At 38.3% G+C, this 27,462-nt stretch overlaps 1 protein-coding gene across 5 annotated transcripts in view; it reads right to left on the bottom strand.

Moving 5' to 3' along the window:
• The window catches only part of SCAMP1 (secretory carrier membrane protein 1), a 151,560-nt gene that overhangs the window by 40,430 nt on the left and 83,668 nt on the right, over positions 1 to 27,462 (bottom strand). For all 5 annotated transcript variants that reach the window (XM_070377255.1, XM_070377254.1, XM_005899713.2 and 2 more), the window contains 3 exons: positions 25,970 to 26,129; positions 15,584 to 15,685; positions 12,850 to 12,967 (listed from right to left, as the gene is read on the bottom strand). In XM_070377255.1, the coding sequence (XP_070233356.1) occupies positions 12,850 to 12,967; positions 15,584 to 15,685; positions 25,970 to 26,129 (380 nt within the window). The remainder of the gene's footprint in view (positions 1 to 12,849; positions 12,968 to 15,583; positions 15,686 to 25,969; positions 26,130 to 27,462) is intronic.

Here is a 27,462-nt window from a genome sequence, read left to right as displayed (position 1 = left end):
CAGCCCCACAAACCACTGGTTAACATCAACCCCAAGATCTCCATAGCCATGCAGTCAAAGACCCCAGAGCTTGAGTCCATCCTCCACTGACACAGCGCTAGCCCTGGGACCCCCTGTATCCTGGCCCCATCCACAAACAGGCTGACTCTAGGTTTAGGATGCCCTTGTTCTGCAGTCAAAGACCTAGGACCCGCCTACATTCACCAGTGGGCCAGCACCAGCCCCAAGACTCAGACTTACGCAGCAAAGGGCAGTCACCAGACCTGGGAGTCCTTGGACCCCAATCCCACCCAAAAGAGGGCCAACACCAGCTTCTGAACACTATGCACCTGGCAAACAGCTATGTCAGAAACTGGCCCCATCCAGTAGAAGGCCAACATGGGATCTCGGACACCCAGCATACAAACCAGCCACCATGACACACAACTCTACCCAACAGAGGGCTAGCACTAGCCCTGGGACCCCTGGGGCTTTGTAATCAGCCACCGCATGACACAGCCCGGCCCACCTAAGGCAAGGCATAGCAACCAACCAGACTGAGGGCCGGCCATGTCTACCAGACTGCCCACAGTAGTCGGTATGCAACAATGAAAGGGCCCATGCAACCTACATAGGGGGCAACCCCAGATCACATAGCTCTGGGGATAAGAGGGGAGTGCACTGCTGGGACATGTAGGGACCACTTCTCTAAGATCAGGAAATGTAACAAACCTACCAAATATAGAGAAATGAAGACAGTACCTGAGCCAAAATGAGGTAATGGAGGAATATGTTTCAACAATATGATAAAACCCCAAAGGAAGAAGTAAGTAAAGTGGAAAAGGCAATCTACACAAAAAATAATTTAAGGTAATGATCATAATAAAGAATGTAGGGCAGTGATAAGATTAACAAAGAGTTAGAAAGTACAAAGAGTAATCAAACAGAGCTGGAGATACAGTAACTGAAATTAAAACTACACTACAAGGGGTGAATAGTAGGTTAGATGATGCGGGGAACAAATCAGAGAACACGAAGAGAGAGCAGTGGAATCACTCAAACAGAACAGAAAAAAAAGAATTTTAAAAAATGAGGACAGTTAAAAGATCTTGAAATCAACATCAAACATGCTAACATTCACTTCATAGAGGTCCCTTTCACAGAAGGTAAAAAGAAAAAAAGTGGGCAGAGAACATATTTGAAGACATAATAGCTGAAAACTTCCCTTCTCTGGGAAAGGAAACAGACATCTAGGTCAAAGCACAGAGAGCCCCAAAGAGGATCAACCTAAAGAGGACTAGGAAGACACACTGTAATTAAAATAGCAAAAGTCAAGATAAAACAGAGTATTAAAAGCAACAAGGGAAAAGAAACAAGTTACATATACAAGGAAACTCCCATAAGGCTTTCAGCTTCCTTTTTAAGAGAAACTCTACAGGGTGGAGGGGGCAGCACAGCACATTTAAAGTGACGAATGGACAAACCTGCAGCTAAGACGACGCACCAAGGTTTTCCTCCCCATTTGAAGGAGAGACCAAAAGTTTTACAGACGCACAAAAGCTGAAAGAATTCAACACCACAAAACCAGATTTATAAGAAATGTCAGAGACTTCTCAAAGTAGAAAAAGCCACTACCAGAAATATGAAAATTACAAAAGGAAAAATCTCACTGGCAAAGACAAGCATAAAGGTAGTAAATTAACCACTTATACAGCCAGTAAAGCTTAAAAGACAAAAGCAGAAAAATTATCTATATCCACAACCATTAGCTAAGGAATACACGAAATAAGATGTACAATATGATGTAAATGTGATGGATTGGAAGAGTAAAATTTCAGAGTTAAAATGTGTTCAAACTTATATAGATTGCTATATATAAACCTCTTAGTAACAACAAACCAAAAGTGTGTAATTGATACACACATGAAAGAGAGAAAGGAATTCAAATATAACACTAAAGATAGTCATCAAATCACAAAGGAAGAGAGCAAAGGAAAGAAATAAATTACAAAAATTATTCAGAAAAAGTTAACACAATGCCAATAAGAACATACCTATCAGTAATTATTTTAAACATAAATAGACTAAATGGTCCAATCAAAAGACAGAGCACCTGACTGAATACAAAAATAAGACTCATATATGTTCCGTCTACAAGAGAGTCACTTTAGACCTAACGTAACACACATGGACTGACAGTGAGGAGATGGAAAAAGGTATTCCTTGCAAACAAAAGCAGAAAAGTTGGAGGAGCAATACTTGTATCAGACAGAACAGATGGTAAAACAAACAGTAACAAAAGATAAAAAAGAACATTACATAATGATCAAGAGTTCAATCCAGAAACAGATATAATAGTGGGAAATATACATGCACCCAACATAGGAGCCTAAATATGCAAAGTACTACAATGTGAGAGACCTGGGTTCAATCCCTGGGTTGGGAAGATTCCCTGGAGGAGGAAATGGCAACCCACTCCAGTACTCTTGCCTTGAAAATCCCATGGACAGAGGAGCTTGGTGCAGGCTACTATCCATGGGGTCGCAAAGAGTCGGGCACAACTGAGTGACTTCACTTTCACATACAGCACTAACACACATAAAGAGAAATTTGACATCAACCCAATATTAGGAGCAAACTTTAACACCCTACTTATATCAATGGACAGAAAATCAATAAGGTAACACTGGCCTTAACACAATGGGCCAAATGAAGTTAATAAATATACAGAAAGGATTCTATCCAAAGTATCAGAATCACATTCTTTTCAAATGCACTAGGAACATTCTCCAGGATAGTTCACATGTTAGGTTATAAAACAAGTCACAATAAACTTAAGAAAGCTGGACTCATATCTAGCGTCTTTTCCGACCACAATGCTGTAAGACTAGACACCAACTACAAGGATAAAATGCAAAAAACCACAAACACGTGGAGACTAAATATGCTACTAAACAAACAATGGGCCACTGAAGAAATGAAAGAGGAAATTAAAAAAACAGCTGAAGAAACAGGAAACCACTATAATTCAAAATTTATAGGAAGCAGCAAAAGAAGTTTTGAAGAGTGAAGTTTATAGTGATATGTCTTAGATAAGAAAACTGGTGATATCAAGGGAATATTTCATGCAAGGATGGCACAATAAAGGGCGGAAAGAGTAAGGACCTAATAGAAGCAGAAAAGAAGAAGAAGAGGTGGTGAGAATACAAAAGAACTGTACAAAAAAAGGTCTTATTGACTCAGATAACCACAGTGGTGTGGTTACTCACCTAGAGCCAGACATCCTGGAATGCGAAGTCAAGTGGGCCTTAGGAAGCATTACTACGAACAAAGCTAGTGGAGGTGATGGAATTCCAGTTGAGCTATTTCAAATCCTAAAAGATGATGCTGTGAAACTGCTGCACTCAATATGCCAGCAAATTTGGAAAACTCAGCAGTGGCCACAGGACTGGAAAAGGTTAGTTTTCATTCCAATCCCAAAGAAAGGCAATGCCAGAGAATGTATAAACTACCATACAGTTGCTCTCATTTCACATGCTAGCAAGGTAATGCTCAAAATCCTTCAAGCTAGGCTTCAGCAGAATGTGAACTGAGAACTTCCAGATGTTCAAGCTGGATTTAGAAAAGTTAGAGGACCCAGAGACCAAATTGCCAACATTCACTGGATCATAGAAAAAGCAAGAGAATTCCAGAAAAACATCCACTTCTACGTTACTGACTACTCTAAAGCTTTTGAGTGTGTGGATCACAATAAACTCTGGAAAATTCTTTAAGAAATAGGAATACCAGACCACCTTACTTGTCTCCTGAGAAACCTGTAAGTGGGTCAAGAAGCAACAGTTAGAACAGGACATGGTTCCAAACTGGGAAAGGACTATCACAAAGATATGTATTTCATCCTGTTCATTTATCGTATATGCAGAGTTCAGTTCAGTTCAGTCACTCAGTCGTGTCTGACTCTTCGCGACCCCATGGCTTCCCTGTCCATCACCAACTCCCAGAGCTTGCTCAAACTCATGTCCATCGAGTCAGTGATGCCATCCAACCATCTCATCTTCTGTCGTCCCCTTCTCCTGCCTTCAATCTTTCCCAGCATCAGGGTCTTTTCCAGTGAGTCAGTTCATCGCATCAGGTGACCAAAGTATTGGAGCTTCAGCTTCAGCATCAGTCCTTCCAATGAATATTCAGGACTGATTTCCTTTAGGATGGACTGGTTGGATCTCCCTGCAGTCCAAGGGACTCTCAAGAGCCTTCTCCAACACCACAGTTCAAAAGTATCAATTTTTCAGTGCTCATACATGCAGAGTACATCATGCAAAATACAAGGCTAGACGATTCACAAGATAAAATCAAGACTGCCAGAAGAAATATCAACAACCTCAGATATGCAGATAATACCACTCTAATGGCAGAAAGTGAAGAGGAACAAAGGAGCCTCTTGAAGAAAGTGAAAAGAGGAGAGTGAAAAACCTGGCTTGAAACTTAACATTCAAAAAACTAAGATCGTGGCATCCAGAACCATGACTTTGTGGCAAACAGATGGGGGAAAAAGTGGAAGCAGTAACAGATTTTATTTTCTTGGACTCCAAAATCACTGCAGATGGTGACTGCTATGACAAACCTAGACAGCTTATTAGAAAGCTAAGACATCTCTTTGCTAACAAAGGTCCCTACAGTCAAAGCTATGGTTTTTCCAGTAGTCAGGTACATATGTGAGTTGGACCATAAAGAAGGCTGGGCACCGCAGAATTGATGCTTTCAAACTGTGTTGCTGGAGAAGGCTCTTGAGAGTCCCCTGGACTGCGAGGAGATCAAACCAGTCAACCCTAAAGGAAATCAACCCTGAATATTCATTGGAAGGATGGATGCTAAAGCTAAAGCTCTAATACTTCAGCCACCTGATGCAGAGCTGACTCACTGAAAAAGACCTGGATGCTGGGAAAAACTGAAGACAGAAGGAAAAGGGGGTGGCAGAGGATGAGACGGTTAATAGCACCACTGACTCAACGGACATGAATTTGAGCATACTCCAGGAGATAGTGGAGGACAGAGGAGCCTGGTGGGCTGCAGTCAATGGGGTCATAAAGAGTTGGACACAACTTAGTAACTGAACAATAACAAACAACAGAAAATAAAAGAGTATCTGCAAAACAGACATTTTTGTATAGAAAAAAAATTAAATGCTTTAAAAACTTATTTTTTAAAGAAATGAAATAACCTTTTCTAAAATTCTTCTGAAGTACAAAAAGTCACTATTAACAATCATTTTGTTAATATGGATGAGGTATATTAACAATGTAAGAAATAACCATTCAAAACTAGGGCCCAAAGGAAATACAAATAATGTTTTATGTATTTATCTCTTCCACACTAAATTATTCTAGCTTTTATATCAATTAAAGAAAATTTTGTATTCCCTTAATATACAATCTCCTATGACTCATCCATTTGTTATTTGACCCATAACTAGTATTTAATTCTTTGAATAGTCTACTCTAAAAACATAAAAAAATACTGCTTGGGAATAACCTAAAAGAAACTGTTCCTTTATCTATAAACAGGTACAAGAGAAGACACTCTTGCATTTCAATTATTTTATATTTAGATTCAAAGATGACACCGCAGGGAAAACAAAGGCCCCACAGTGCTCCTACTTGGCGCTTTAGACACCAGTGATTAGCGAACTCCCAATTAGGTGAGATTTCAGAATGCCAACAGAAGTTATCAAAATTGAATTCATTGTCAATGAAATGAAAATATACCACAGATCACGGTTCAGCTGGTGCTGGAGACACAGAATAGCCTAATAAAAAGAAACTAACTCTTCTATTGCTGTCTCGCATACAGGGTTATCGTTACCATCTTTCTAAATTCCATATATATGCGTTAGTATATTATATTGGTGTTTTTCTTTCTGGCTAACTTTAGTCTGTATAATAGGCTCCAGTTTCATCCACCTCATTAGAACTGATTCAAATGTATTCTTTTTAATGGCTGAGTAATACTCCTTATGGCACAAAGTGAAGAGGAACTAAAAAGCCTCTTGATGAAGGTGAAAGAGGAGAGTGAAAAAGTTGGCTTAAAACTCAATATTCAGAAAACAAAGATCATGGCATCTGGTCCCATCACTTCATGGGAAATAGATGGGCAAACAGTGGAAACAGTGTCAGACTTTATTTTGGGGGGCTCCAAAATCACTGCAGATGATGACTGCAGCCACGAAATTAAAAGACGCTTATTCCTTGGAAGGAAAGTTATGACCAACCTAGATAGCATATTCAAAAGCAGAGACATTACTTTGCCAACAAAGGTCCGTCTAGTCAAGGCTATGGTTTTTCCAGTGGTCATGTATGGATGTGAGAGTTGGACTGTGAAGAAAGCTGAGTGCCGAAGAATTGATGCTTTTGAACTGTGGTGTTGGAGAAGACTCTTGAGAGTCCCTTGGACTGCAAGGAGATCCAACCAGTCCATTCTGAAGGAGATCAGCCCTGGGTGTTCTTTGGAAGGAATGATGCTAAAGCTGAAACTCCAGTACTTTGGCCACCTCATGTGAAGATTTGACTCATTGGAAAAGACTCTGATGCTGGGAGGGATTGGGGGCAGGAGGAGAAGGGGACGACAGAGGATGAGATGGCTGGATGGCATCACTGAGTCAATGGACATGAGTCTGAGTGAACTCCGGGAGTTGGTGATGGACAGGGAGGCCTGGCGTGCTGCGATTCATGGGGTCGCAAAGAGTCGGACACAACTGAGCGACTGAATTGAACTGAACTGAACACTCCATTGTGTATATGTTCCACAGCTTTCTTATCCATTCATCTGCCGATGGACATCTAGGTTGCTTCCATGTCCTGGCTACTATAAACAGTGCTGCGATGAACATTGGGGCACACATGTCTCTTTCAATTCTGGTTTCCTTGGTGCATATGCCCAGCAGTGGGATTGCTGGGTTATAAGGCAGTTCTATTTCCAGTTTTTTAAGGAATCTCCACACTGTTCTCCATAGTGGCTGTACTAGTTTGCATTCCCATCAACAGTGTAAGAGGGTTCCCTTTTCTCCACACCCTCTCCAGTATTTATTGCTTGTAGACTTTTAGATGGCAGCCATTCTGACTGGCGTGAAATGGTACCTCATTGTGGTTTTGATTTGCATTTCTCTGATAATGAGTGATGTTGTATAGAACAGTCTTTTGGACTCTGTGGGAGAGGGAGAGGGAGAGGGTGGGATGATTTGGGAGAATGGCATTGAAACATGTATAATATCATATATGAAACGAATCGCCAGTCCAGGTTCGAAGCATGATACTGGTTTCTTGGGGCTGGTGCACTGGGATGACCCAGAGGGATGGTACGGGGAGGGAGGTGGGAGGGGCATTCAGGATGGGGAGCACGTGTATACCTGTGGCAGATTCATGTTGATGTATGGCAAAACCAATACAATGTTGTAAAGTAATTAGCCTTCAATTAAAATAAATAAATTTATATTAAAAAAAAAAAACTAACTCTTCTAGAGCCAAAACAGTGTGCATAGATAACTTTTAGAGGGCATTAACTGCTTATGAAAAGCCTGACCCGTAGTGGTTATAAACTATGGCCACATACCCCCTCAAAGGACTTTTTTCTTTTAAAACATACACTGTGGGAATGCAGTCAATAATAAACTGTCTTTGTATCACGATAGATGGCAGTTAGACTTCTTGCGATGATCGTTTTGACACATAGAGAAATACCGGATCACCGTGTTATGCACCAGAAACACACAGAGTGCTGCAGGTCAACTACACTTCAAAACCAACTCACTCACAGAAAAAGATGTCGAATCTGAGGTTATATGGGCGGGGTGGGCGGGAACTGGATGATTCAATCCCCCCTTCAAAAGGTACCAATTTCAAGTTATAACATATGTAAGTACTAGAGATGTAAGTACAACATGGAAAGTACACCGTCAAGGCTGTATATTGTCACCCTGCTTATTTAACTCCCGTGCAGAGTACATCATGAGAAACGCTGGGCTGGAAGACGCACAAGCTGGAATCAAGATTGCTGGGAGAAATATCAATAACCTCAGATATACAGATGGCACCACCCTTATGGCAGAAAGTGAAGAGGAACTAAAAAGCCTCTTGATGAAGGTGAAAGAGGAGAGTGAAAAAGTTGGCTTAAAGCTCAACATTCAGAAAACTAAGATCATGGCATCCAGTCCCATCACTTCATGGCAGATAGATGGGTAAACAGTGGCTGACTTTATTTGGGGGGGCTCCAAAATCACTGCAGATGGTGATTGCAGCCATGAAATTAGAAGACGCTTACTCCTTGGAAGGAAAGTTATGACCAACCTAGACAGCTTATTAAAAAGCAGAGACATTACTTTGCCAACAAAGGTCCATCTAGTCAAGGATATGGTTTTTCCAGTGGTCATGCATGGATGTGAGAGTTGGTCTCTAAAGAAAGCTGAGTGCCGAAGAATTGATGCTTTTGAACTGTGGTGTTGGAGAAGACTCTTGAGAGTCCCTTGGACTGCAAGGAGATCCAACCAGTCCATCCTAAGGGAGATTAGTCCTTGCTGTTCACTGGAAGGACTGATGTTGAAGCTGAAACTCCAATACTTTGGCCACCTGATGCAAAGAGCTGACTCATTTGAAAACTCCCTGATGCTGGGAAAGATTGAGGACAAGAGGAGAAGGGGATGACAGAGGATGAGATGGTTGGATGGCATCACCAACTCAATGGACATGAGTTTGGGTAAATTCCGGGAGTTGGTGATGGACAGGGAGGCCTGGCATGCTGTGTGCAGTTCATGGGGTTGCAAAGAGTTGGACACAACTGAGCGACTGAACCGAACTGTATATTATATATGAAAACTGTTAAGAGTAAATCCTAAGAGCTCTCATCACAAGGGAAAATCTTTAAAGTTTTTTAATTTTGTACCTATATAAGATAATGGATGTTTGCTATACTTATTAAATCATTTCATGATATATGTAAGTGTGCTGTACCATGCTTACATATATGCATATATATGTATATGTAAGTGTACAAACCATTATGCTGTACACCTTAAACTTACATAAAGCTGTATGTCATTTATATCTCAATGAAACTGAAAGGGAAGGAAAAAACAAGTTTTGAGCAAGCATGGAAAAGAAAATAAAAAGAAAAATCAGGTGTTTTCATTGGCTCTCAACTGCTATTAAATTAAGAGAAATTCTTGCCATTACAAATAAGAAATCTGGCCAAACTATATTTTAACATATATTATCTCCATTTATTATACTTCATAAAATCATCTCATTTAAATTCCTTATTTTACAAAGAATATGAAACTGGAACAGGTCTTGAAAGAGCGCTTGTAAGTCTTCCATTGACAGAGCAGCCCAGAGGTCAAGTATGCCATGCACAAAATCGAGGCAAAGGAATGTCTACAATGGATTGAAGAAGCCGAGCAGCACACCGCACGTGGAGTAGAAAGCCCAGCTCTGGCAGCGCTGTGAAAGGCCACCCCAGCCCCATGACCGCAACCACCACAATCTCATTTCCCAGCATGAGGTTCACTTTCAAAAAGCTTCAGAGTGCTGGGTTTGTTTGGGATTTTTTTTTTATAGATTAATATAGTAACTATACAAAAAGTGAACTGAAGGAAGTGGGGTATGAGTTATTTGTAAAAACAATTTCTGGGTTAGCTGAGGTTGGAAATGGAAAAGAAGAAAGATGGAGCAGACACTAAGACAGTTTCTAAGAAAGTGACTAAAAAAGTCATGCAAGCGCTGACAAAGAACTGACCTAAGTGTTAAATGCAATCACGTGAGAAAGCACTCAGAATCACTCATTCACAATTGGTACTTAATAAATTTTCTTTTTAAAACACTGCTTGAGATAAATTTGCATACTATACAGTTCAGCCTTGTAAAGTATACCATTCAGTGGTTTTCAGTATATTCAGTGTTGTGAATATATGTGTGTATACACACAATCTAATTTTAGAACATTTTCATCACCTCCAAAAAAGAAATTCTATAACCGTCTGAGGGACAGGGAAGCCTGGCATGCTGCAGTCCATGCGGTCGCAAGGAGCCAGACACAACTTGGTGACTGAACAATACCCATTTGTAGTCACCCTCCAGCCCACCCCTAGACAGTTCACGAAAATGGAATCATGCAATATGTGGTACTAACAAATGTTTCTTTGAATATGAATCGGAACTTCTGGAAGTTCTGCTAGTTCTGAAAAGAGGATGAGTTTATGGTGTATTACTGTGAGACAATGACACCAATCAACCAGAGCAGGGCAACAGTCACCTGAGGATGCCACTGAACGGCTGGTAAAGCACTCTTCCAACTCCAAGACCAGAGTCCATGCAGGCAGGGAAGAGACTGAAACACGCAGAAGGCTGAAATCCCCAAGGGAAAAAAGCCTGCACAGCAAAAGCACAAAGAGCAGAGAACTGACTGCACTGAAGACGACTTTCACTTATGAGCGGAATGAAGAAATGGAGGAGGGAGACTAGTCTCAGAGGCAGGAGAATCAGGACATAATTAAGAAGGCTGAGGAAGAGGGGCCACCAGCAACACAGAAGGCTTCCAGGTCCAAGGAGGAGGAAAATGGAATTAGTAACTTCAGAAAGCAGAGTTTCAGTAGTCATGCGTATGTATGTCTAAAAGGAAGTAAAAGCTTAAAATGCAGGAAAATATGGACAGGAAGAATATAGAATAAGTTTCACAGTTTTGAGAAGGATTAAAGGCAAACACAAGCCAAATATTGGAGAAGGAAATGGCAACCCACTCCAGTGTTCTTGCCTGGAGAATCCCAGGGACGGCGGGCCCTGGTGGGCTGCCGTCTATGGGTTTGCACAGAGTTGGACACGACTGAAGCGACTTAGCAGCAGCAGTAGCAGCAAGCCAAATATTTCAAGAATTCAGTTTTCCTAAATATAAGGTACAGTTATTTCTATGCAATCCTTGTATATATTCTAAGTTACGAGATAGTAAAGGAAAAAAAAATGTTATTTTAATGTGAAACACATCAAAAAGTATCATTTTAAAACATAGGTGTTATTCACAAGGTTTCTATACCATGTTGGAACATGTGGAATCTAGGAAAATGGTACAGATGAACTAATTTCCAGGGTGGGAATAGAGATGCAGACATAGAGAAGGGACATGTGGACACGGTGGGGGAAGGAGAGCATGGGACTGACATGTATACACTACCACGTGTAAAACACACAGCTAGTGGGAAGCTGGTGCATAGCACAGGGAGCTCAGCTTGGTGCTCTGTGATGACCTAGAGGGGTGGGAGAAATGTCCAAGAGCGAGGGGATATATGTATACATAGAGCTGATTCACTTCCCTGTACACCAGAAACTAACACAACATTATAAACATTATACACCAATAAAAAGTAAAAATATATATTAATATATATCTAATGTATTAGATAATATAATAATATAGCAAGGAGATCAAACCAGTCCATCCTAAAGGAAATCAGTACTGAATATTCTTTGGAAGGACTAATGCTAAAGCTGAAACTCCAATACTCTGACCACCTGATGCAAAGAACTGACTCACTGGTAAAGACCCTGATGCTGGGAAAGATTGAAGGCAGGAGGAGAAGGGGACGACAGAGGAGGAGATGGTTGGATGGCATCACCAACTCGATGGACATGAGTTTGAGTAAGCTCCAGGAGTTGGTGATGGACAGGGAAGCCTGGCATACTACAGGCCATGGGGTCGAAAAGAGTAGGACACAACTGAGCAACTGAACTGAACTGAATTACATATCTAAAACACGGTAAAACTTCATATAAAATAAAAACATTTATTTTTTCCCCCTACCCTATGTAATCATTTTTTAAGGCAATGAAAACAGCCATGGGAATTCTATAGGAGGAAACAGTCATCCTTCAGTATTTGTGGGGTATTGGTTCCATGAAATCCCTTACCCTCACATCCAAGGGTACCAAAATCTGAGGATGTTCTCAAGTCTCCTATACGAAGTGGGGCAGTATTTGCATATAACCTATGCACATCTTCCCTGTATGTATACTTGAAATCACCTCTAGATTACTTATATACTCTAATACAATGTAAACAGCTATTAAACCAATTAGGTAGTATCTAAATAGCTGCCTATGTGGAGCAAATTCAAGCTTTGCTTTTTGGAACTTCCTGGAATTTCTTCCTCTAATATTTTCAATTCACAGTTACTCAAATTAGAAGATATGGAACCTGTGGATATAGAGGGCCAACTGTATAGCTAATTGGGATTTTTACTAAAACCAAAATTCAATCTGTATTTCAGCCTGAATCTGTTACCAGCTCATATACTCTTAGGTAAAATAATTTAGCATTTTCAAATTTTAAATACAAATAAAACGTATGCACTACACACAGAATGGTTACTTCTATTTATTAACTGAGCTAGAATGCCATATTCAAAAAAAGAAATCAGAATATACAGAAAGATAACAAGTTTTTAAAATGAGGTTGATTCTTCAATCAATAAAAGAAGGTTTCAGTTAATAAAATTTTAAAATACTCCTTTTTTACAGCAAGTTTAAAATGTGATGCAATTTTCTAAAATTTATCTATACATAACCTTTTTTTTTGGCCTCACCATTTAGCATACAGGATCTTCCTCAACCAGGGATTGAACCCAGGCCCCTGCACTAGGAGCACAGTCTCAACCACTGGACCACCAGGGCAGCCCATTCTATATATAACTAATTGTGAAAAGTAATCTTCAGAGAGCAAACTTGCATAAGAACAACAATAAAATGACTTGAGATTACACTAAATTAACAAGATGGGGAAATGAGAACCGAATATCAGGTTCACTAAAAAAATTTACAGACATAAAACTTCACTTACCTTTTTAAACATAACTAGTGAGATGACTGCTGATGCTGTGAAAAGTGCTGCTATGATAATCATCATGATTCCAACAGGAATACTTTTGTTGAGACCAGTAAGGGATGAAATCCAACCACTATGAAATTTTAAAAAAGTATAATCAGGCAAATAAGTTAACACACAATTTTAAAAACAATCACATAATAACTAACACATACTCAGCTTTTATGAGCCAAGCAACATTTTAGTTCTCTGTATGCATTAACTCATTTAATTCTCACAACAACTCCCTATGATATATGTTATATTTAATCCCTATTTCACAGATGAGAAACTGAGTCACCAAGATTATTCAGTAACTTGCCCAAGGCCACACAGCTAATAAAAACAGCATAGTCTGAATTCAAACCTAAGCACCAAAATCCAGAGCCTTAAATATGAACACAAGATTTTACATTTTTTAAACCTGTGAGTTTATTATTTTTTTAATTTTATTTTAAATTCTGTTTAATTATGTAAGAAAATATTTGAGAACCACATATTCAACAAAGAGCTAGTATTCAAAATATATAAAGTGAAGTTGTGTCTGACTCTTTGCGACCACATGGACTGTAGCCCACCAAGCTCTTCCATCCATGGGATTTTCCAGGCAAGAATACTGGAGTGGATTGCCATTCCCTTCTCCAGAGGATCTTCAAGAACCTTCAAATCTCAACCTTAAAAGTAAATCTTTAAAATTAAAATAATTTCAATTAGAAAGTAGACAAAGACATGAAGAGACAGTTCACCAAGAGAATATAAAGATGGCAAACAAGCACAAAAAAAGATAAAACCTAAGACATTAGAGAAATGAATATTAAAGCCGCAGTGTGACATCACTACACAGCTATCAGATTGGCTCGGAAAAAAAAACATGAGTGACAGCACCGGCGCCTGGTGCAGACGTGGAGCTGAAGCCTCGTATGTTGTTGCTGGAACTGTAAAACGGGGCAGCTATTCTGGTGAGCACTGTCTGGAAAATAGTTTTTTAAAAACAGCAAACACGGAACTCCCTGGAGGTCCAGTGGTTAGGACTCTGCACTCTCACTGGTTCAATCCCTTGTTAGGGAACAGCCCCAGTAGGGGGCGGGGGGTGGGGGGGGATCATTTTTAAATAAATAAATAAAAATTAAAAACATGCAGCTTCCATATGAACCAGCAACATCACTCTTCTTCTTGGGTACTTATCACAGAGAAATGAAAATTTATGTTCACACAAAAACTTGTTCATGAATGTTTATAGCAGAATAGCCCCAAACGGGGAACAATCCAAGGCCCTTCAACTGGTGATGGTTAAACACACTGTGGTCTACCCACACCATACACTGTTCAGCAGTGGAAAGGGGTAACTACTCACAGACGCAACAACCTGGATGCATCTCCAGAGTATTATGCCCAGTGAAAGAAGCTAAAGGCTGCATACTGTATGACTCCACTTATATAACATACGCGAGGGGACAAGCAGGTCAGTGATGCCAGGGCTAAGGAGGGACATGAGTGTGGCAATAAACAGCAGAATAAAGGACCTTTTGGTGATGAAAACATCCTCTGTCTTTACTGTATCAATGTCAAGATCTTGATTTTGATACTACACCCTAGTTTTACAATATGTTACCACTGGGGAAAATAAAGGAATAAAGGATAACTTGGGGATCTCTCATTTCTTACTGAGTCTGTGACTCAACAATTATCTCCGAATAAACAGCTTAATTTTTTAGTCTGCAGAATTACACGAGATCTATCTTATAACAGGTCACCTTGTATGCACCCTCACTAGCGGATTCCTGTGCTATTTAGTCTCCTCACAAGCTTCTATGCTCAGTTTTAACACTTTTTCCTGTCTGTACTAAAAAGCAAAAGAAATTATTTTGGATTCATTATAAATAAAAAAGCACTGTTAACATAAACAGTGTATTTTTTTAATTAAACATTTAAAACATCTTTCTATCAAATGCTAAAGACTAAAATTTTTAAATGATAATGAATGCTACTTTTTCTGATTTAAAATACCCTAATAAATTACATGCATGTATATGTGCTCGTTAGATCTTCAAAGGTATCGACAGTTGTGACTTTCAGCGTCTACTCTAATTCAGCATTACATACTACATTCAAGGCTTCAAATACACTCTAGTTACATGATCAGTTTAGTTCACATACACAGTGCAGCAAAGTTGCTTTGTATATGCTGTTGGCTTACAAAAATTCAACTGCATGCAACAGTTAGAGAGAGGGATGATTTTATAAGTATGTATTCTTCTATGCACCACCACTCAAAGAACGTCTGCTCCAGAGTATCTGAAGAGAGACATAAAATCTATTACCTTCTAACTGGGGTCTAAAGAGCCTCAGTTCCTGAGGGTGCCCCACTGAGTGAGCATTTTGCCATACTAAGAATGACTCTATTGTTTAAAGATAGATCCTTAACAAGCATGCAGTGACTCTACTTTTCAGACATGTGCATGTATGTTTGCAGTTATGTGTCTAGGAAGACACATGTTTACATACCGAAAATACCACTTTACACATAACAAGTACTCTTTTCTTAAATTCCTTCAAAGGTTAGTCCTTAGGAAATTTTTTAATTGCCTTTTTCAATATTTGTTTACTTTTGTTAATCTGGTTTTTCTATATCAAGTATTTTTTAGGAATTCAAAAATTATATTAAGATATTAGAAGAAGAGATTATAGCTAATTAAAGTAAATGACTTACCAGTTACCCCAGTTATGAAATCCTGCAGCCTGGAGTACGTGCACAGCAAACTGACAGATATAGACGAAAAAGAACACGAAGAACCGGAAGGAGCTGTCACTCCTGGTTTTAAAAAGAAAGGGGAAAGAGCGGGAATAGGGAGACAAAGAGAAAACGTCAGCATTTTTCTCAGTATGTTTACATTCACATGTAGACTGACATACAAAATTAAAAAACATTTTTAAAAATATCAGTGGCAACTACTTGAACTGTCTGCACAAACGCTAGACGATGTTACTGTTATTCTCACAAATTTCCAAGTGCACCACAAAACACCTCGGCAAAGGAAAATTATTTTGTTTTCCTTTTATTTTTTATTAAATAGCTTCACTGAATTATAATTAACATAATAAACTGCAAATATTTAAAATATACAATTCTGTAAGGTTTGACTTAAGTATATAACCATGAACCTTTTATAATCAAAATAGTGAACACAGTCCAAAATTTTGTGTACCTGGTTAATTCCTGCCTCCCCACCCACTGCTTTCTGTCACAATAGTTACCTATTTTAAGGGTTTTATTTAATCGGATCATATAGTATATCTATTTTTCCTTGTCTGCCTGCTTTCATTCAGCACAGTTATTTTCCAATTCACTCATGATGTTGCCATGTAACAAGAGTCCATTCCTCTTCTGAGGAATACTGCTGAGCAGTATTCCATCGCACAGTATGCTACAGGTAACCTATCCATTCATCTGTTGATGGACAGTTAGGTTGTTTATGGTTTCTCCTTCTACAAATAAAGCTGCCATGGACATTAATGTCCACATATGAACATTTATTTTTCTCCTGGTAAATAATTACCTAGAAGTGGAACGGCTAGAACCCATGTTAGAGATAAGTTTAGCTTTTTAAGAAACTGTAAAATTGTTTTCCAAAGGAGTTGTTCTACTTCATATTCTCAGTGGCAGTATATGAGAATGCCAGTTACCTCCACATCTCATTAAGACTTGGCACAATCAATTCCTTAAATTTTAGCCATTCTAAGAGTTGTATAGAGGTAACTCAATTTAAATTTGCGTTTCCCTAATAACTAATATTGAGCACATTTTCATCCACATTTTTGTCATCCATGGCAAACTATCAAAATATTTTTCCAAGGTTTTAATTTGCTTTTTCCCCTTACTGTTGAGTTTTGTGAGTTTGAATATACAGGTCTTTTTATCAGATAAATGCTCTGTAGAATTTTCTCCCAGATTGTGGCTTATCCTTTTATTCTCTTAAGAATGCCTTTTAAAGAACAAAGTTTTGTCTTTTTATGGACTCAAATTTATCAATTTGCCCTTTTATGAACCTTGATTTTATTGTTTTATCTAAGAAATCTGTGCTAAAGATACAAAGATTTTTTTCTTGTTTTCTCAAGAAGTTTTATATTTGTTGATTTAACATTTAAGTTTATGTCCCCTTTTTTAGTTAAGTTTTAAGATACAGTATAAGGGATGGATTAAAGTTCTTTTATTCCAACATAAATGCAATTATTCCAGCATCATTTCTTACAAAGACTATTCTTCCTGCACTACACTGTACCTTTCTTTAGAAAATCACTCATCTATATTTGGGTGGGTTATTTCTGGACACTCTGTCTCATCGTTCTATTTGTCAGCCTTTATGTCAGTATCACACCTTTATGATTGCTTAAGTTTTCTAGTGTGCCTTCAAATTAGGTATGTTAATCTTCCAGCTTTGCTGTCGTTTTTCAAAGTTGTTTTGGCTATTCTAGGCTACTATGTTTCTATATATCTTTTAGAATCACCTGGCTCACTTCTATAAAACAACCTAAAAGGATTTTAATAGGGATTGCACTGTGTCTATAGATCCCTTTGGAGAGAATTCACATCATATAATAATGCTGAGTCTTCCAATCCATTAACAAGGTATATCTCTCCATTTATATTTTCTACATAGATGATTATATAATCCATGAATAAAGTCAATTTTACTCCTTCCTTTCTAATGTGAGGCTTCTTACTTGGTTTTCTGACCTGTTTATACTGGTGAGAACCTCTACTACAAAGTTTAAAATAAGTGGTGAGAATAAACATCTTTATCTTCTTCTTGATCTTAAACAGAAAGCTTTTAGTCCTTCACCATTAAGTATGATGTTAAATGTTACAGTTTTTCATAGATGCCCTTTATCAAGTTGAGAAAGTTACCTTTTATTCCAACTTTGAGTGTTTTTATCATGAAAGTGAAGGTTTTGGGATTTTGTCAAATGTTTCTTTTGCATCAATCAAGATGATCATATGATGAATTATGATAACTACTTTTCTAATCTTAAACCGATCTTAAATTCCTAGAATAAGCTACACTCACTTGATCGTGACACAATATCTTTAAACATACACAACATCTTTAAACACAGAATTAGATTCTTTGGCAAGATTTTCAACTGTCCAAAGTCTACTCCATTTCTGCTCATCCCAGTGACTATTCCAACCCCAAAACACATTTTTGGAAGTCTTCATTAGGGAAGATTTGTCCCTTCTGCTTCATTTATTTAACATTTATTTATATTAATATGAGCATGGCTCATACATATATATGTTCTTTTTTCTTATTAATGTTTTTGCTTTGTTACCTGTGTACCAAGAAACCAGAGTATCAGAGTGGTTAAAGTGATATATGTAACATGCACTCTGAAGAGAGTTTCATAAATAAAATAATGTCTAAAGGCATCACAACAGCTATTTCAGTTACCTAACAGGGATTTTTCTAGTTAGTTCCAAACTCACAGATAAATTCTAGAAGCTGAATCTACCTAATAAAACCTCTAAGAAATTTTTTACAAGGTACAGAATATGTTTTAAAAAGTAAGCCTCTTTAATAGGTGGTGCTGGGAAAACTGAAAAAGCTACATGTGAAAGAATGAAACGAGAGCATTTCCTAACATCATACACAAAAATAAACTCAAAATGGATTAAAGACTTAAATGTAAGGCCAGAAACTATAAAGCTCTCTTAGAGGAAAATAAAGGAAGTATACTCTTCGACAGGCATCACAACAAGATCCTCTTTGAAATAAAAATAAACAAATGAGACTTAATTAAGCTTAAATGTTTCACAGCAAAGCAAACTATAAACAAGATTAAAAAGACAACCCTCAAGTGGAAGAAAATAACAGCAAACAAAACAACTGACAAAGGATTCATCTCCAGAATATATAAGCAGCTCATACAGATCACATCAGGAAAACAAACAGCCCAACCAAAAAACGGGCAGAAGACCTAAACAGACATTTCTCCAAAGAAGACATACAGATGGCTAATAAGCACACAAAAGATGCTCAACATCGTCCAGTGTTAGAGAAATGCAAATCAAAACTACACTGAAGAATCACCTCACACCAGTCTGAATGGCCATCATCAAAAAATCTACAAACAATAAACGCTGGAGAGGGCGCGGAGAAAAGGGAACCCTCTTGCACCACTGGTGGGAACGTAAACTGATACACCCACTATGGAAGACGGTATGGAGATTTCTTACAAAAATAGGAATACTACTACCATATGATGCAGCAATCCTACTACTGGGCATATACCCTGAGGAAACCATTAACTGAAAAAGACATTTGTATCCCAATGTAAAATGCAGCACTATTTACAACAGCAAAGACACAGAAGCAACCTGATGTCCACTGACAAATGAATGGATAAAGAAGCTGCGGTATATTTATACAATGGAATATTACTCAGCCATAAAAGGAATGCATTTGAGTCAGTTCTAATGAGGTGGATGAACCTGGTGCCCATCATACAGAGTGAAGTCAGAAAAACAGGTATCATATTTTAATGCATATATACATGAAATGCAGAAAGATGGCACTGATGAACCTATCTGCAGGCCAGCAATGAGACACAGACAGAGAGAAAAGACTTTGGACACAGGAGGGGGAAGGAGAGGGTGGGACGAACGGAGAGAGTAACACAGAAACATATGCACTACCATACACCAAGTAGATAGCCAGTGAGAATGTGCTGTTATGACGCAGGAGCTCTAACCTAGAACTCTGTTGACAACTTGAGGGTGGGGCGGGGGGAGTAGGGAAGGAGGTTCAAGAGGGAGGGCACACATGTATACCTGTGGCTGATTCATGTTGATGTATGGCAGAAACCAACACAATACTGTAAAGCAATTATCCTTCGATTAAAAATAAATTTTAAAAAATACAAAAATTAAGCTGTCCTAATAAAAGGAAAATATTTCTAAAATGTTTCTCTCAAACAGTGATGAAGGAATGTAAAGATCGGTTCACTTTCCTCCTTTATATGTAAGCTGTTGTTGCTGCTGTTTAGTCACTAAGGCCTGTCCAACTCTCTTTGCGACCCCATGAACTGTAGCCCTCCAGGCTTCTCTGTTCATGGGATTTCCCAAGCAACAATAGTAGGGTGGGTTGCATTTCCTCCTCCAGGGGATACTATTGACCAAGGGATCAAATTGCCAACATCTGCTGGATCATCGAAAAAGCAAGAGAATTCAAGAAAAACATGTATTTCTGCTTTATTGACTATGCCAAAGCCTTTGTGTGGATCACAATAAACTGTGGAAAATTCTGAAAGAGATGGGAATACCAAACCACCTGACCTGCCTCTTGAGAAACCTATATGCAGGTCAGGAAGCAACAGTTAGAACTGGACATGGAACAACAGACTGGTTCCCAATAGGAAAAGGAGTACATCAAGGCTGTATATTGTCACCCTGCTTCTTTAACTTATATGCAGAGTACATCATGAGAAACGCTGGCCTGGAAGAAGCACAAGCTGGAATCAAGATTGCTGAGAGAAATATCAATCACCTCAGATATGCAGATGACACCACCCTTATGGCAGAAAGTGAAGAGGAACTAAAGAGCCTCTTGATGAAGGTGAAAGAGGAGAGTGAAAAAGTTGGCTTAAAACTCAATATTCAGAAACAAAGATCATGGCATCTGGTCCCATCACTTCATGGGAAATAGATGGGAAAACAGTGGAAACAGTGTCAGACTTTATTTTTGGGGGCTCCAAAGTCACTGCAGATGGTGACTGCAGCCATGAAATTAAAAGACGTTTATTCCTTGAAGAAAAGTTATGACCAACCTAGATAGCATATTCAAAAGCAGAGACATTACTTTGCCAACAAAGGTCCGTCTAGTCAAGGCTATGGTTTTTCCAATAGTCATGTATGGATGTGAGAGTTGGACTGTGAAGAAAGCTGAGTGCCAAAGAACTGATGCTTTTGAACTGTGGTGTTGGAGAAGACTCTTGAGAGTCCCTTGGACTGCAAGGAGATCCAACCAGTCCATTCTAAAGGAGATCAGCCCTGGGATTTCTTTGGAAGGAATGATGCTATAGCTGAAACTCCAGTACTCTGGCCACCTCATGCAAAGAGTTGACTCATTGGAAAAGACCCTGATGCTGGGAGGGATTGGGTGTAGGAGGAGAAGGGGACGACAGAGGATGCGATGGCTGGATGGCATCACTGACTCGGTGGACGTGAGTCTGAGTGAACTCCGGGAGTTGGTGATGGACAGGGAGGCCTGGAGTGCTGCAATTCATGGGGTCGCAAAGAGTCGGACTCGACTGAACAACTGAACTGAACTGAACCTCACTTGGAAGACTATTTAAACAACATGAAAATGGACTAGGGCTTTGAATATGTTTTTATAGTTAAAATCAAATATCAAGTATCTTTCTATAGAAAAAATTAAATTGACTTCCTGGCTCATATGCTAATACAACATTTTTCAGGATGCTAAAATGATTTTCTATTTCAATCATATTTAATCTCTAATTTCAATTAGCAAAATATTCTAACGTAAAAGGTATGAAATCGCCACAGATATTATGTTATAAAGGAATAGAACCAAAAAAATACTGTCTACTTCCCAGAGGTAGCTTGCTTTTAAAAAGTATACCTGGAAGAAGCTTAGAAGTAGTATATCATCCTAACTACAAGTAAAAAGCTGGAAAAACTGAAAAATCAACAACTCTTCTTAAATCTGAAAGAGAAGAGAAGCCAGAAGGCAAACTGCAACCCCAAACTGGAAAGACAGACAGATGGATACAGAGAATCAAGTTATTGGAGCAGAAACCTCTGCAGCAACCATTGCAGGGTAGGAATACCTGAACTGTAACTGTCAAAATGCTGTTGGCCCGGAGTGGACAACTCGGAGTTAAAACTCCAAGGAGACCTAGTCATTCGGGAAATCCACACATTTGTGAGTTTTACCAACAACAGCTCACCCTGGCTCTGAGTGATTTCTTTAGAGAAAAATCCCTTCGTGCTTCTGGAAGGAGGTGGCAGAAAGGAATCATTTGGGAACACTCTAGAGCAGCGATCCCCAGACTTTTTGGCACCAGGGACCAGTTTCGTGGAAGACAAGTTTTCCAGGGATTGCATGGCGGGGAGGTGGGGGGGAGTAGTTTTGGGATTCAAATGCATTACATTTATTGTGCATTTTATCTCTATTATTACATCAGCTCCACCTCAGATCATCAGGCATTAGATCCCAGAGGTTGGGGAGCCCTGCCTACAGCACTCTGTTCTTAACAAGGTATGCCCTCAGGAGAAACCAGAGCCCAACTCACTCTGGAAGTAAGTTTTATTACAGCCTGACCTATATAATGTAGTAGTAGTGTTAGCGGCTCAGTAGTGTTTGACTCGTTGTGACCCCACCAACTGTAGCCCATCGGGCTCTTCTGTCCATGAGATTCTCCAGGCAAGAATACTGGAGTGGGTGGCCATTCCCTTCTCCAGAGGATCTTCCCAACCCAGAGATTGAACCTGGGTCTCCTGCATTGCAGATAGATTCTTTACCATTTGAGCTACAGGGAAAATTTTTAGAGATCCTATACGGGGAAACCGAAAATACCCAATTCCAGCCCACTCTATGACACCCTGTCCCACCTGAGGAGAGGGAAGGACTGAGAAGCACTGGTGCAGTTCACAGTCCAGAGGCACTGGCTAACTATTCAATAAGAGACTGAGACCTACTCATAGGCCCACAGAATGCTTCCCCTCCCCCATACCTTACCATCACGTTACTAAAGGCCTATTTACAGCAGTTCCTTTTACATTATGTGCAGCAATCAAGTAAAAATCACAAGACATAACAAAAATGCAAAAAAATACATAGCTTGAAAATATAGAGCAAGCATCAGAATCACAGTCAGATAAGATTAGGATGTTGGAATTACCATCAGGAATGTAATATGCTATGGGTTCTAATGGATAAACTAGACAGTATGCAAGAACAGATTAGCAATGTAAACAGAGGCGGAAATCCTAAGAACCAAACAAATTTTAGTTTTATGGTTCCAAATATGAGAGAAAAGGCTAGTGTGTGTATCTCCACCAAGAGCAACTAGAATAGTAGGATAAAATGGAAAAAAAATCTGCTAAAATCCACTGAAGAGCTGCTGAAGCATCCAGGAATAGAGTCCATGGTTCTGGAGTGGAAGACAACTACAGAAATGTAAGCTGGCATTCTACAGCTTCAATTCATTTTTGCTGAATACAAGACAATAGGCTGAAAATTCAGACTCTGCCTGCACAGAACGCAGCTGTGAGGGAAAAGACAAACCAACAGAAGCTTTGAGCAGATTCACATGTTGAGTAATGAGAAGTGAGAGGCACAATACTGGCCCAAACATGCAGCCAACTTTTCTCTCAAGGCATGCACCAAACACAGACGCTAACAAGTCAGAAGACCCTCTGAAAGCAGAATAGGCTTTCTGCAGCGTTCCCCAATGGGAAAAGAATTAGAACGGTAATTCTCAAATTTTTGGCCTCAGCACTTCTTTATTATTGAGCATCACAAGGAACTTTTGATAATGTAGGTTGTAGCTCTTGCTTTACCAAATGAGAAACTAAAACTGAGAAATAGTTAAAGCATTTAACTAATTTTTAGATAAATTTCTTATAATAAAATAACACTTTCATGAAAACTGGAGGAGTGGGAGAAGAAAAAGAGTAGCATTACTTTATATTTTTGCAAACCTCTTTAATGTCAGGCTTAATAGACTACAGCTCAGCTCAGCCCCTAACTTATCCTCTAGCTGACAAGCAGGGCAAAGGTGAACTTCTTTTGAAACAACTGGCCAACATCAGAAGCCTCCACAATTCTTTACTCACCACAACCAGATTCAGTCAAGTCATGTTAAGTATACCAACAGCTGCACCATATGATTAAAAACAAAGAGAAAAATATGAACAATACAAAACAGGTTCACAGAGCATTCTAGATACTGAAGTGTGCACATACAGACATTCAGGATGGGGAACACATGTATACCTGTGGCGGATTCATTTTGATATTTGGCAAAACTAATACAATTATGTAAAGTTTAAAAATAAAATAAAATTTAAAAAAAAATTTCATGAGAATGAAATCTTTAAAAAATTTCTAGTACACATGGCAAAAGGGAAAGAAACTACTGAAACTAAGAATACATGAGTTTATACTTGGATAAATTCCTAAAAACATACAACCTGCCAAGTCTAAATCATAAGGAAATAGAAAATCTGAACAGACCGTTTACTAGTAAGGAGAGTGAATTAGTAATCAAAAACTTCCCCAAAACAAAAGTCCAGGACCTCATGGCCTCATTGGTGAAATCACCAAACATTTAATGAAGAATTAATAACAATGATTCTCAAACTCTTCCAAAACACAGAAGAGGAGGGAACACTTCCAAACTCATTTTATGAGGCCAGCATTACCCTGATACCAACGCCAGATAAGTGCACTACAAAAAAAGAAAATTACCAGCCACTATTCCTAATTAACATAGAGGCAAAAAACAAATTCAACAATACATGAAAAGGATAACAAGGAAAAGAGCAGCAGGAACTCTTCTCCTATTCATGCAAGGACCCTTTTATTCCTCTCAACCTACATCTTATAGGGGTGCCTCTCTCATTCCTTGACAACCAACCTGTTATTTACCATTAGATCCAAAGATTCCTTCCTTCCGCCCATATATTTTTTTCCCTTCATTCCATTTCTAACCAATTTAGTTTTCTGTTGTATGACACTTTTTTCTCCAAATTCCCTAATATTCCCCATTTCCTTCCTTTTCATTTTCAGTTTCCATGTTTTCATTTCTAACTCCATTTGGCAAGTGTTTGGGGGACTGGGAGGGGTAAAGGTGGCGGGGGGCGGTGATATACATTCTGGATAATCAAAGATATTTTTTGTTGAAAAGGAAAAGAAGAAGTTAAACAACTGAATGTGGCCCTCTAATTTCTCTAATACATCATCTGTACAATACACACCTATTTCATAGTAATGTTGCTCCATGTGCATGAGAGCTGAAAAAGGTCTGTCATTCATAAACCAGTTTACTCAAATAAAAGTAAGCTGATCAACAACTGAATGCACGGACTCATCTAAGGCCAGCATCTAAATCAGCATTTCCCAATGTTTATTTTCTAAAACAATAAAAGATACTCCACATACAAACATATATAATGGTTTCACGGTTACACCACGAAGCACACCAAGCTCTTAAAGAAACCTAAGAAATTCTGAAATGAAGAAACGTATTTAGTTTTATTATCCCACTTAACTTCCCAAACTTAAGCTAATGAGCATTTTTTCTACAACACCTAGTAATATCCCACAGAACACGCATTTAGGAAATGTTTATCCTAACCATTCATTAAAATATATCATGCAAAATAGTATACTTAATCTTACAGTCTGCTGCTGCTGCTGCTAAGTCACTTTAGTCGTGTCTGACTCTGTGTGACCCCATAGACGGCAGCCCACCAGGCTCCCCCGTCCCTGGGATTCTCCAGGCAAGAACACTGGAGTGGGTTGCCATCTCCTTCTCCAACAGTCTAAATGGTTTTAAAATGTCAATGCCTTTTGAAAAACCAAAAATGAATTTACACAGAAAATAATTACCAAGTTGCTAGGTGAAGTGACTCACTTTAAATATTACATGTATATTTACCTTAGCTAGGTTACCCAGATCCATTTAAAAAATTAGGATTAATCACCACTTTTGACTTTTTTTTTTAAGGCAAAAATAGGAGTAAAATATTCTTATGGAAAAGAATCTTTTACAAATATTAAGACTTAAGTTTGTTCTCATTTTCCCCTCATTCATTTTCATGTTTGGTCTTTTTTCTCAAGTGGGAGAAAAGAATAGGATATTGTTAGTTACAAGGTCGAATGAATATACAGCAAGTTAGAGATGGACTTAATACACAGAGATGTTATATACAGACTTTTCTGAAGGTATACTGTACAATAATAAAAAGCTTAAAACATGAACATACGTCACTTTTACCTTTAAGGTGCACTACAAATTATTTACTTCACAGGTTTAAAGAGCACATTTTAAAGTACACACATTTTACCTGAAAGCTCCGTAAAGTGGTCTGTACCAACAGACAAATGAACAAGGAGTAAAAAGTAAGAACCACAGGATACTCAATCCAAAATCAACCCCTCTTGGAGGATCAACACAAAACCAAGCCAAGCATCCGAAGATATTTAGAAATAGTGTTACAGCATGGACTGTGGAATTAAAAAACAAAACAGAAAAGAAATGTTTATGTTCAATGTATGTATTCATTTAACAGAAATTATAATTGAAAAAATACTTCCTAAAAGCACATACAGTCTACCCCATTTCCATTTAGTATTTTTCGAAACATTGCTGTTTTTTACACGTTTGATTTGAAAACAGAGTATTCACAGGAAAAGGAGTTCTAATACACGCACTGTTTGGCAAAAATTCTTTTGGCCCTTTCCTAATGGGCAATTACACAGCTAAACCAGAGAAGCACAACCTTAAGGGCTTCTTCCCTAAGAAGGAAACATGTGATGTGTCTCTTGATCCAAAGCCCAAGCAGGAACGTAGTGGCTGCCAGGAAAAGAACCAGGACTTGTGAAGAAAAAGATTCTACACTTAGAACTATAATTTTTATAGCACAGGGCTGCAGGCTCCTCCCAGCATGAATTACGCAAAAGAATACTAGAGAAGCGCCCTGTGCAATCTCATTGTAACACTTTTAAGCAATACAATTAATTAGAATGACTGGACTGAAACTAATACAGTAGAAACTTCCAATGACTATACAGTCAATCTATAAGGATTATCAACTCATTTTCATAAAGTTGCCCATTTTTAAAAGTCCTGGCATTAAAAACAGTGTTTTGGTAGGGGATTACATTTATTTTAAAAAAGTAAAGTTTACCATGATGCACTTTACCTACTTTTTGTTAATACAAATAGATCTTGGCAAACTCTTCCTATAATCTTAATAATTGCTTTGCCTGATGGACCAAAACCCAAAAATCTGAGTAACATCTAAGAATATCTAACATCTAACATCTATAATTAGTAACTTTTTTAAAGGATTTTTTAAAAAATTTATTCACAGGCTTTTTTATAAAAATTTATTTTTTAAAAAAAAAAATTTTTTTTTAAGAAATAAAAAAAAAAAAAAAAAACAAAAGTTAAAGTACTGTTTAATGTAAATTATCAGTACAGTAAAAATGTTAACAAACTACTACCTTAATTAAAAACAACAAATGGAAAACCTAGTGAGTATAAATTTCAAAAATACATTTTCAACATACATTAAAAAAAACTTTAAAACTTCTTTAAATTATTAATCAAAAAATTGATAGTTAATGAAGTAAGACATAAACACATTCCAGGGTGCCTCTAAATTTGCCTTTATCTAACAACCAGATAAATACACAAATGCTAGGGAAGGAGAGCGAGCCCCAGAGGAAGAATGAAAATACGTGGGTTCGAGTGACATATACTGAGCTAAGCAGCCTCAGTGCATTTCAGGTTTTCAACTCGAGAAGGGCACAAGCCCTTCCAGCTTTAAAATTC

Source organism: Bos mutus, chromosome 10 (genome assembly GCF_027580195.1).
Source record: "Bos mutus isolate GX-2022 chromosome 10, NWIPB_WYAK_1.1, whole genome shotgun sequence".
Lineage (NCBI taxonomy): Eukaryota > Metazoa > Chordata > Mammalia > Artiodactyla > Bovidae > Bos > Bos mutus.
Note: the sequence above shows the minus strand (reverse complement) of the source record. Positions and strands in the feature narration are given on the sequence as shown.